Here is a 12,396-nt window from a genome sequence, read left to right on the forward strand (position 1 = left end):
TTTGATTGTGTGGATCACAACAAACTGTGGCAAATTCTTAAAGAGATGGGAGTACCAGACCACCTTACCTGTCTCCTGAGAAACCTGTACGAGGGTCAAGAAGCAACAGTAAGAACCAGACATGGAACAACCGATTGGTTCAAAATTGAGAAAGGAGTACGACAAGGCGGCATATTGTTGCCCTGCTTATTTAACTTATATGCAGAGTACATCAATGAGAAACGGCGGGTTGGATGAATCACAGGTCAGAATTAAGATTGCTGGGAGAATTATCAACAACCTCAGATACGCAGAGATACCACCCTAATGGCAGAAAGCAAAGCGGATCTAAAGAGCCTCTTGTTGAGGGTGAAAGAGGAGAGTGCAAAAGCTGGTTTGAAACTCAACATTAAAAAAACTAAAATCATGGCATCTGGCCCCATCACTTCCTGGCATATAGAAGGGGAAGAAATGGAAGCAGTGACAGATTTTATTTTCTTGGGCTCCAAGATCCGCTACGCTATTTGCGTTCCCCCTTATTTTCGCCGTCTTAGTCTACGTAAATATTTACGTAGACTAAGACGGCCAAAAATAAGGAATGCAAATGGCGGCGGCCGTAGCCACCGCCATTTGCGTATGCGTCTTTTTTTATTTTTTTAACCCAGACGTGATAGGCTACGTAAGTCTTTACGTAGCCTATCACGAATGGGGGGGGGGGAAACAGACTGTAAATGGTGGCGGCGGTGGCGGCCGGTCGGAAGACCAGCCACTGCCGCCACCTCCGCCGAAGCCACCGCTGGAGCCACTGCCGTCCGGAACATCCACCCCAGGTAAGTCTTGTCCCGGGGGGGATCCGCGGGGGGTGGGGGGTGGCAGGCCGTTCTGCCACGGAGTTTGGGGGGGCTGAATGCACTTGCATTCGGCCTCACCGAGATCCGTGGCGGAATTCTCTGACATCCCTAGAAGGCTGAGCGCCGAAGAATTGATGCTTCCGAACTGTGGTGCTGGAGAAGACTCTTACGAGTCCCCTGGACTACAAGGAGGTCAAATCAGTCAATCCTAAAGGAAATCAACCCTGAGTGCTCATTGGAAGGACAGATACTGAAGCTGAAGCTCAAATATTTTGGCCACCTAATGTGAAGAGAAAACCCACTGGAAAAGACCCTGATGCTGGGAAAGACTGAAGGCAAAAGGAGACGGGGATGGCAGAGGATGAGATGGCTAGATAGCATCACTGATGCAATGAATATGAACTTGAGCACACTCCGGGAGAGAGCGCAGGACAGGAGGGCCTGGCGTGCTATGGTCCATGGGGTCACGAAGAGTCGGACACAACGACTGAACAAAATGTAAATTTTTAAATCACTAGCTCATTATGGCAAGTGATTTCTTGAGATATTCAAGATATTTTGTGCTTTTCAGAGCCCCATCCAGGGACTTTGTATGGATGCCAGAGCTTCAGTGTACATGACAACCTCCTTTGCTTGCCAGGGCCTCCACTCTTGTGATGAGAAGGGACCAAGACCATTTCCTGAGAGCAGGGCGGATATCAAGAGTAGGAATAGTTGGGAACCTGCCAAGGGCCCGCAACCCAGCAGGGGGCCCACTAACAAGATCCCCTTGGAGTTGCTCTTCCTCTTCACCACTGCAACCTGCTTCTTCTCTTGCCTCTTGCTCTGGCCCAGACAACAGTGATGATAAGGAGGAGCAGTAGATGTCACTGTCTGCTTGCTCACTGGCTCCCCTGCCTTTCAAGCAAGCAAGTGGTAGCAGTGATGAGAAAGAGTAAGAGGAGTAATAGCAGTAATTGTGGTTAGTAACAATGGCGAAGAGAAAGGGGGCCCATTGAGGGTGTCTTGTCCAAGGCCCTCGAGAACCTGGAGCTGGCACTGCCTGAGAAGTATTCAAAATCATCTGGACATCTCTTGCACACTGGAGTTTGAGAACAGGGCAATCGAACTCATGGGACACAACCTCCCATTTAAATATCTATGCCTAGTGTATGACATAATCTTCAAAAAATATCTCAGAATATCTTGTACCTACCACATCTATCTTAAAAAGACAGAATACTTTTCTCTGAGGCTGAATTCTCCTGAGTCTTTCATGAGTACTTAAATGTAGCTGGGAATTGGCAGAATTTGGAGGATCCCTTCTGTCAAACAGACCACCTGCATGCAGTATATTCCAAAACAAGGTCATAGGAAGGCAAATTATGAAGTGAGAAATAGTTTGGGCTATGTTTAAAAATGCTCAAAGAACAAGCTCTGCTTTAAAATAAAAATTAGCAACCCTGCCACTACATCACATATTATTATTATCATCACCACCACCACCACTACAGAAGAGCAGGTGCTGTTACTTAATAAACTGGATGAAGCAATGCATTTTCCTGAGATTGTAACTTTGGTTCCCAGTACAAAAATGATTTCCATTGTTGTATTGGCAGGTATTTCTAAAACATTCCTAAAATCAGTGGCTGGCAGTGGAAAGAAGACTGAAAAGACAGCTTGAAGCTTCAAAGGTTCTTCTGCTTTAATGGAATCCTTATGAGTGATATTCTTATTATTGTCCAAAGAAATGGAGAACCTGAAATAAGTGCGGCTTTGGTTTGATTTAAAAAGTTGTTGCTGTGGAGGTTTCAGTAAACCATACAAAATAGCTAGGGTGATACTCTTGAGCTTCTGTCAGCATAAGTCTAGTATGCAAGGTTTTGAAAATATTGTATCTCTGAGCTAACTTTGTTTCTTCCAAAGATGAGACTCAGCTGCCTTTCCAGTCTGTCTAAGAAAGGCTTCTATGTAAGCCTAAAGCAAGGCAGGCCCTACCATTAGCCAGAGTGAGGCAGCTGCCTCAGTCAGCATTTGCTGGAGGGTGGGGCAAAGTTGTTGAAGGACTGAGCTGTGTGTGACATGCGGCCTGCCGTGCACCCGTTGCTGCCCTCAGGTGCAGTGGAAGATGCTATCATGTCACCAATGTTCTACTGCCAATCCAGGTAGCTTATGTACATGGAATGTGGGGTGATGGTGGTGGTGCCATCTTGTTCTTTGCCCAAGGCAGCAAAATGTCTTGGGCTGGCCCTGGCCTAAACCTTGCACACGCCTACAAACCCCTGAGGCACAGCTGCTGCCCCTGGCTAATCTCTCCTTGCTAAGGTGGCCAGATGTCTTCCGTTACAAAGGACAGTCCTCTGTTTGAAGGGCTGTCCAGTTTAAACACAAAGTACCTTAAGAAGGAAGAGCCAACAGAGAACCTGAAGTTGGCCATCAACAGTTAATGCCTGGCAGAGCAGACACACAAGTCACCTGGTCACAATTATCCCCACTAAGTTGAGATGTATTTCTATTAAAATTATAGTAATGATTGATAAATGTACATCTCTACATATAAATCAGCATGTGCAAATGCCATGCAAATCCGTGTGCTCTTTTGTCTTTTTAGCAATGCATTTCCTCTTTTTTGGTGATGTGTATATTTCCTTAGCCTTGGTCAGTGAAAAGACCTGCAGTCCTGTGAATAACAAGCACCCAGAGTCAGGTGATAGATCATAACACTGCCAGCAGTTGGGGAAGGGAGATGGGATGAAGTGATGGGATCTAACACAACAACCTATCAAAAACTGAGTTGGGTGGGGAGAACATGTTCCCAAGAGCAATGCCTTGGCCTGGTTCAGACATAAAAGGAAACCATGGTTTTCTGCTATGTGAACTGGCCACTGAGAGCCTCGGGCTCATGCCGTCAGTCCTCACCTCTCCTCCTTTGTGGCCATGAGGAGATTGGACGTTTATGCAAAAAAAGGAGCATTATTGTTCTCCCAGGCTCTACATGACTCTGTCCCCTCCCCCACTCCTGGCAACCTCATGGTTCTCCCTGATCTGATGACTGTATAGGCTTCATATAGGCTCTTTAGGCCAAGGCCATAGTCAAATTCTGGCACTGTCTGGGTCTTTGTCCACCTGCCTGCTCATCCATCTTTTGGTCCCCCTTCCTGCTTCCCTACTAGACTTCGAGCTTCTTTTTCTATTATCCTTCTTGATGCTATTCTATAACCATGGTAGGGTGGCCATGTGTCCTACTTTACAGAGTTCAGTCCTCTCTTTGAAGGTATCCTTTATGTGAAGAGCTGTCCAGTCCAAATCCCATTCAAAAATAAAGAAGCACATGAAAGGAGAGCAAGGGCCTTAAAGTTGCCGATCAACAGTTAGCACCCAGGCAGTTGATGAGCACACAGGCCACTTGCAGCCAATCAACATTAGATCCCCGCCCCTTCCCGCCAGCAGTTGTAATGTTTGGCTCACTCGCGCAACACATTCCCCAAACAGTTCTCCACACATTATTTCTGCCCTTATATCCAGATTATTTCAGATTACTTTTATGACTTTTTATTAACTGTCTTGTGGTTTTTGTGCAGTATAAATTTTGGTGTGTGCTAATCTCGCAGTACTATAACTTGCCCTGGTGGGAGTGGTTCCAGCCAACAGAACTGGTTTAGCAACTTTTCTTCCCACCTTCGCCTTTCATCTTCAGGAGGGGCTGGAGTACCTCTGGTGGTTGGAAGTAGGGGTCTCACCTCCATTTGCAGACCGTCATTAACAGGTATGCATTGTCAGCCATTTTGTTTAACAGTATTGCCTGTGCACACCTACAGAGCTCTGCAACTGCAAATGACTCATTTGTCCTATTAGATTGTTCCTGCACAGCTGCAGAGCTTTGTGGGTGTGCATTTTTTAATTTAATAATTGTATGTATGTATTTATTTCATTTCTATACCACCCCATAGCCAAAGCTATCTGGGCAGTTTACAGAAATTAATGAATTGCTTACATTAAATTGCTTACAGAAATTTTTGAATTGCTTACATTAAAACACATTTCTCAGTGATATACAAAACAATACATTATAAAGCTATAATAAAATACTACATATTATTACAGAAGAGAAGATCACTATTGTGGGAAAGCTTGTTGAAACAAGTAATTTTTTGTAGGCACCAAAAACCTGCATTGAAAAAATATTGTATATATATAAAAAAAAGTCAGAGGCTGACTGTGCACCTTTTGCAGTCCCACAAGCAAAACAGCTTGGTTAGGGCTGATGGGAGTTGCAGTCCAACAATATCTGGAGGGCCATAAGTTGCCCACCTTGGACATAGAAGGACATTTCCAAGGTTCTGCGTCATGCAGAGAGCCCTACTCAGATAGAATAGGCTCCCCACGGCAGACGTTCAGCCTCAACATGTGGAAGGCTGCAGGAACAGCTGCAGGGATGTTCAAGTGGGCCCAGGGCCAACAGGCTCATCTTCATGGTTATAACTGTGGGGGGAAGGAGAACACCTGAGTAGGGCTTGTGTATAATTAACATGCTATTTATTTAATTAATTTAATCAATTAAGTAATTTAATATACATACATATATTTATGAGTTGCCTTTCAGCCGTAATGGGACTGCCAAGGTGACTTATAATTAACACTGAAAACAATTTGGGGTGCAATCCTATGATCCCTGGAGAGCATCCCAGGGACTATGGTATATTTTGGATTCCCCTTCCTAAGGCTGTAGACACTGCTACAACCTCAAGAGGGGGAATTCAACATCGAATCCCAAACCCACCCCCTTGCAGCTGTGATGGAAAGAATCACGGTGGCTGCTTTGACCTTGGACAGTCTCACAGAGGTTGAAATGGGGTGTTCTGGAGGGTGGAAAAGGCAGGGGGAGAGGAAAGGCCAGGATCCGCAGAATGCGATGGCTTTTCAGTCGCCTGTCCCTGCCCACTGCCAGTAAGTGAGCTAGGCTGGCTCAGAGGCCCATCTAGCTGGGTTTTTGTATTTGGAGGGGAAACAGGAGGCAAAATCACATAGGATTTTCAGCGGCCACAGGCAGTGGAGTGAAAGGACTGGAGAATTTGCTACCCCCTGCCCTGCCTCCACCAGTGGGTGCTCTACAGAGCTCCACCAGCCACTCTCCCTACATGGCATTTCTGGCAGGAAGAGAGTGGCCAGTGGGGGTCCCAGTCCCCCACCCTCTGTTTTGCTTGGGCAATGATCAGATATGCACTGGGTACATATCGGCCCCCATCACTTTCAAAATTGCCATGCAGAAACACTAGTTGACTGCTCAGTTCCCTTCAGTAATGTTGTAAAGTATCTGAACTGTGGCTGAGGACAAGCAAACAAAACAGTAGCTTTGTACACCATACGTCTGAACTCAAGTTCTAAACCAGTCCAGCCCATGCCTGTTATGGTTCTTTGCTTGTAAGATGTCAGATGCATGGGCCTGTGATTTTAAAACATACGGGAAGGGTCAAAATCTCTTCCCATATGTTACTACCATATGCCACTGATCATCACACACTGTTGGGAAAAATATTTATTTTGTGCCTCACCTGCCCCATGTGTGGGTGGGGGGCAGATAGTTTCGGGCACTGTAGATAGATGGTATCTTTCATAACAGCATTTATTCACAAAATGAAGAGGTTGGCCAAGTTGGGTGTGTAACACTATCAGGCCCTCCAAACCTCAACCAGCTCTCAGCACCGAGCAAATCCAAACTGTTTTTCCAACACTCTCAGCAGTTCTTCAGCCAGATCAGCAAATGCTTTAATTCACTACAGGTAGATGCAAGTTGCCTAGGACATTCTTAGTAGCTTGGAACAAAGAGATTTAGCAGGGCTTGACCGTACAATAGGAGATAGAGTGAGGCTACTGCTTCAAGTATGGCATATATCTTTTTAGCAAAATCTTTCTTGATTGCTGGCATAGTATACCTACTGAGCTAGGAAACTGAAATTACCTCTGCTGGTATGAACTGAATAGGTCAGGGGTAGGCAACACGGTGCCCCCGGGCATCAGTGTGCCTCTGGATACCTTTCTTGGTGCCCGCCAAGGTGCCCTACCTCTCCCCCCTCCCAACTCCATTAACACATTTTCTTACTGGCATCACTGTGAAATAGGTTTTTGTTGGTGCTGAAAAGAGTGGCTTCCAAGGAATAATTTAGTGTGTTAGGGCTCAGACCCCACCTCTGCCTTGTACTCAGTCTTTGGGGCAGGTTACTTGTCCTTTTCCACGCCTCCCATGGCAGCCATTTTGTGGTGGTGCCCAGGACAGTTAACCCAATTGCCAAATGTGCCCATGGCCCAAAAGGTTTGCCTACCCCTGTGTGGTCTTCAACAAGCTTCTCTCAGCCTCACACTGCCTCCCACCCCTTGTCCTGCAATCTGGAGATAATAATTCAAGTGCTGGTTTTGACTTTTGAAGCCATAAATGGCCTGGGACCAGGATATCTCTGTGGCTGCCACCTGTTATACAAACCTGCCTGAGAACTCTGTTCCCATGAGAGAGGGGGAGGGACTTCTCAGTTGTGGCACCCAGATTGCAAAACAGCTTCCCTGGATGTGGGGGGAATGCATGACTGTTTTCTTCCAGTATGCTTTAAATTAAATACTGCCTTTTCTATAATGTTTTAAACTGCTCCTCTTTTGATAATTTACTTCTGGTTCTGTTTGTAATTCTTGTTATTTTATTTTTAAATGGTGAGTCTTGAATACAGTTTTTATAGAAAGATGGGATATACATTGTTGGAATGAATAGATAAATACATACATGCATACATACAATTGACCTGTCTTATAGGGGTGTTGTAAGAATTACAACAAAATAATGAGACATGCTTGGAACTCACAGAAGTGCTATAAAGTGAGGAGTAGATGAGGAGTAGCAGCAGTAATTTGGGCATTATTAAAGGGAAGAAAGGAATTAAAGTGAAGCATTTAGTTATTAACTATGGTGAGGGATAGGTGGGATGCAATTTGGATTTTCTACCTTAGGTATCAAAATGTCTTGGGCCGGCCCTGAGGTTTAGACCCTGAATCCTACCATATCATCAGGGACCATCACATCAAATTGGGTAACATTATTATAACCAAATCTTAAACTTTGCTGAGCAAATTCACATGGTTCACCAACAACCACACCCATAAAGTGCTGATCACAAACACTTTATGAGGAAATAACTACAAAATAATGGGCAGGTTATTCACATCTTAAGATTTCAGACTGGGGAGCCAATATGGAAAAGAAATCTCATTTCTCCCACATCTTGAATGTAAACTATTCCCCATAAAACTGCACATGTAAAAATGACAAGTCTTTGGCCCCACATGTGCTAAAGTTACCCATTTGAGTTGGGATGAGCAGTTAAACTTCCATAAATTTCAATTGAGAGTATGAAATATATTCTTTATAAGTTAGGCCAAACATTGCAGCTTTACACAAATATTTCAATCTAGCTCTAAAAGTAATCCATTATATTTTGGGGAAAATATGCCTAATATATATTTTTTTTAATTTCCATATAAATCCACCCCACTTCATTCCAACAGTTTTGGGAAATACTTTTTCAGTAGTTAGCAAAGCTGTTAAAAAAAATAAAATGTCCCTTCTGATCTCTCACTGAACAATTCAAAGGTTCCTGGAGAAAGTTGCTAATATCCAGTGCCAGTCCTGAGTTGAGCAATTTAAGCAATCTGCTGATGTGATGATTACCCAACATCTTTATAATTCACAAACTTCTTTAGTTGAAAGGGGGGGGGGGAATGGGAGGAGAAAAAAATCGCATTCATATCATCTTGGCCTCTTGCAGCTTGAATTAAAGCTGTGGCCTTAATCCTATTGGTTTTCTTATTTTAGTGTATCACTTTTCATATTACGGCTGTCCCAGAACTAGCTAGAAGTAGTGTTACTCTCTCTCTCTCTCTCTCTCTCTCTCTCACACACACACACACACACACACACACACAAACCACACAACTATAGCAGAACATTCAAAGTACTTGGCTTCATTAATACAAACATCACGCCAAACCATGGTTAGTACTAAAAATAGTTTAGATAGAACTCAAGCCCTAACTTCCCCACTAGGGATAGATTGCAATAACCCATTCACCACCCATAAGCGCTCTGCTGGATGACGACGTGGGGATGGAATGGTGGCAGAGAAGTAAGAGCACTTTGCTGCCATCACTGCCACAAAGGAGACTGAGCTCCCAAATGTAAAATCAGTGAAGGATGGTAGGTGTACTGACCACCTCCACTGCTCATTAGTCTCCCTGCCTCAGTTGGCTCAGGTGGTCTTGGGGGTGGTGCTGGAAAACACCAGAACAGCTGTCCTGGGGGATTTCCATATTCACCCCTTTGGGGGTGGGGATTAGTTTGGAAATTCATGGGGCTGTCTCAGAACATCACTGCCTCAAAAAAACATTGGCTTTCTATAGGTCATACTCAGGACATAGTCTTTTCTACTAAGCAGGGGGCAGATGGTCTGGAATTGGGGGGGGGTCATCTAATCTTGTTGTCATGAACAGATAATTTCCTGGTGACATTTAACTTGGCAATGGCTAATCTCCTTCACAGGGTTAGTGGGCCTGTTAAGTTGGTCCACCTCCAGAGACTTGTGGAATCCAAAGGATTCCTGAATGCTCTTGAGGGAGTTTCCTGACATGTCTGGCACTCCTGTTGAAGCCTTGGTGAGATGGAATGGTGAGATGAAGAGGTGGAGGAGGCTCTTGACATGATCCCTCTTTGATACCCCCTCCTTTGATGTAGATCCCAGTGGAAGCTGGTGGCTCTGATGTCAGTGGGGCGGTGAATCCGCTCTGGGTTTCAGTCAAAACCAGTCGGCACTCTAAAGGAGCTTTCCAAGTTGGATAGCTCCACACCTCAGCTCTCTCTCATCTCAGTCAAGTGAGGCTGTGCATGTGCCGGACCAGATGGTAATGGGCTGGATGAGGGCCAGTAAACAAGCTGAATCCTGATGGGATGGAGGCACTGTAGCTAGATCGTTTTCATGCCTGGGGATTAGATGTATATTCTAAATGAGGATGCACTCCCCATGAAAGAGCAGACGTGTAGCATGGGGGCACTCCTGGATTCACCTCTCTCACATGAGGCTCAGCAGCATGGAGTGTCTTTAACCAGCTTCAGCTCTTTTGCTAGTTATGACCATACCTGGGCAGGGATAGTTTGGCTACAGTGATCCATGCTCTGGTAACCTCCTGATCGGATTACTGTAAAATGTTGTTCACGGGGCTTCTCTTACAGCTTGAGACCCAAATACCTGAAAGAGCGCTTCTCCCTATACCAGTATACCCATGTCTTAAAATCTTCCAAGTCAGTTCTTCTCTGTGTTCCTCACTCTGTAGGAACTATGCAGAGGGACATTTCTGTGGTGGCACCCAGTATCTGGAAAGCCCTTGATTGGTGCTGCTGTTGCCCTCATGCCATCACCGAAAACTTACTTATTTGTCAAGGCATTTTAAAGTGTTATGCTAGTTTGTTTAATTTTGCTGTGTTTATGCTTTTTGATTTGTTTTTATTGAGATGTTTTATGGTTTTATTGCATTATATTGTGGCTTATTCTAGTTTTTGTGCCTCCTGTACACTACCCTGATATCCTAGGATGAAAGGTGGGTTAAAAATACTTTTAATAAATAAATATGCTGCGGCTGCTGCTAGTACAACAACTGCTACTGAAATGTTATATCACAAATGCTGTGTTGGCCAGCAAGAAATACATTGAATATTCATCATCAAAATCCTCAGATGAAGAATGGAAAAGAGAATTTTGAGAATTATATGGGGCAACCTAGTTTTACCTCTATGCAAGGTTAAGATAACATAGCTTCCAAATCCCGGGAAGTACTAGTTCCCCTCTACTCAGCACTGGTTAGGCCTCATCTGGAGTACTGAGTCCAGTTCTGGGCACCACATTTTAAGAAGGATGCAGACAAACTGGAGAGGGTTCAGAGGAGGGCAGCAAAGATGATCAGGGGACTGGAAACAAAGCCCTATGAAGAGAGACTGAAAGAACTGGGCACATTTAGCCTTGAGATGAGAAGACTGAGGGGAAAGATGATAGCGCTCTTCAAGTCCTTGAAAGGTTGTCACAGAGAGGAAGGCCAGGGTCTCTTCTCGATCATCCCAGAGTGCAGGACACGGAATAATGGGCTCAAGTGACAGGAAGCCAGATTTCGGCTGAACATCAGGAAAAACTTCCTGTTAGAGCAATACGACACTGGAACCAGTTACCTAGGGAGGTGGTGGGCTCTCCCACACTGGAGGCCTTCAAGACGAGGCTGGACAGCCATCTGTCAGGGATGCTCTGACTTGGATTCCTGCACTGAGCAGGGAGTTGGACTTGATGGCCTTGTAGGCCCCTCTCAACCCTACTAGTCTATGATTCTATGAAGATGCCTCTCTGAACTCCTCAGAAAAAGGGCCATTTACAAATAAATACATCTAGTGGGGGGAGGGGGGAATGGGTCGGGCAAAGATTTGGAAGACTTGTTTTTCTGAAAATCACATTGTAGCTCTCTAGTAAGGTACATGCTTTTATGGAAAATACTGCCACTCCGCTATTTATTATATTTCTATACCAGCCAATAGCTGAAACTCTCTAGAGAAAGCACTAAAAAGAGTTCAATCCAGTGTGAATGCTACCACTATATTGCAAATTATCCAATCATGAGAAAAATCACCCATCTGCCAGCACCCTTAGTATAAACAAATCCTTTGTGTACCAATAATATCAAATGGGTATTTTTCATTGCATTAACCCCCCGACTTCTTTCCAGATTTGGCTACGAACACACTTGCCCTAATTAAGAAGAGAAAAGCAACCAAAGATCAGGAAGCCCGAAGCTTGCATTGTACCTCTGGGGAAATCCAGAACACCTCTGTTTAAATTCATTTTCTCCACTGCTGGCATAAAATATATTTAAGAAGGGCCAAGAGACACAAGTTATATATACCCAGCAGGCATTCTCCTGAGAATCATGGCAGGTTGTACATGCTTTAATCCTCAGCTGCCCTTTTTCCAGGCAACGAAAGCTATTCCAAGGACATCTTATAAGTTCCTGTGGTGACTGGGTGCATTTACTAAGGCTGTTTTAGCAGACTTCCAGAAACACTTTCTCCTGTTTATAATAATCAGGATTTCCAGTTTCAGTTAGAAAACCCCTCTAATACCAAGCAGGCATTTTTTGTGTAGGTTTGGATGTCAATTTTTTTTAGAACTGTTTTTGGCATGTATTATATATGTGTCAAGCCATCTTTTCCTTCCTCCCACCGCCCTCAGAGCTGCAAAAATGTCTAGATCCCATTGTAATCATAAGTGAGGGCTAAACTACATGTTGTGTTAAATGCATAGCGTGTAGCTGATCCTAACGAGTTTTTTAAAATTTAGTGTAAGTGTGTGGGGCCCAATCCAGATCAGGATCACCATGGGGTGGGGGTTAAACATGACCACCCAGCTGCTCCCCTCCGCCCTAATGAGGATCTGGACAGATCTTACCCAGGATGTATTCACGGACAAACCTGAACTGTGAAGACAATGCCGTGTTTGACACCCTTTACAAAACTTTA

General features: G+C 44.5%; 1 protein-coding gene across 1 annotated transcript in view; it reads left to right on the plus strand.

Moving 5' to 3' along the window:
- Positions 1-4,610, plus strand: part of DRAM1 (DNA damage regulated autophagy modulator 1) — a 51,191-nt gene extending 46,581 nt beyond the window's left edge. Inside the window, exon 6 of the mRNA XM_084809567.1 lies at positions 4,507-4,610. Within this exon, the coding sequence (XP_084665693.1) occupies positions 4,507-4,572 (66 nt within the window). The 3' untranslated portion in view covers positions 4,573-4,610. The remainder of the gene's footprint in view (positions 1-4,506) is intronic.
- The last annotated feature ends 7,786 nt before the right edge of the window (positions 4,611-12,396 follow it).

This window comes from Heloderma suspectum, chromosome 7 (genome assembly GCF_057233095.1).
Source record: "Heloderma suspectum isolate Gila_16-S chromosome 7, 16-S_ref, whole genome shotgun sequence".
Taxonomy (NCBI): Eukaryota; Metazoa; Chordata; class Lepidosauria; order Squamata; family Helodermatidae; genus Heloderma; species Heloderma suspectum.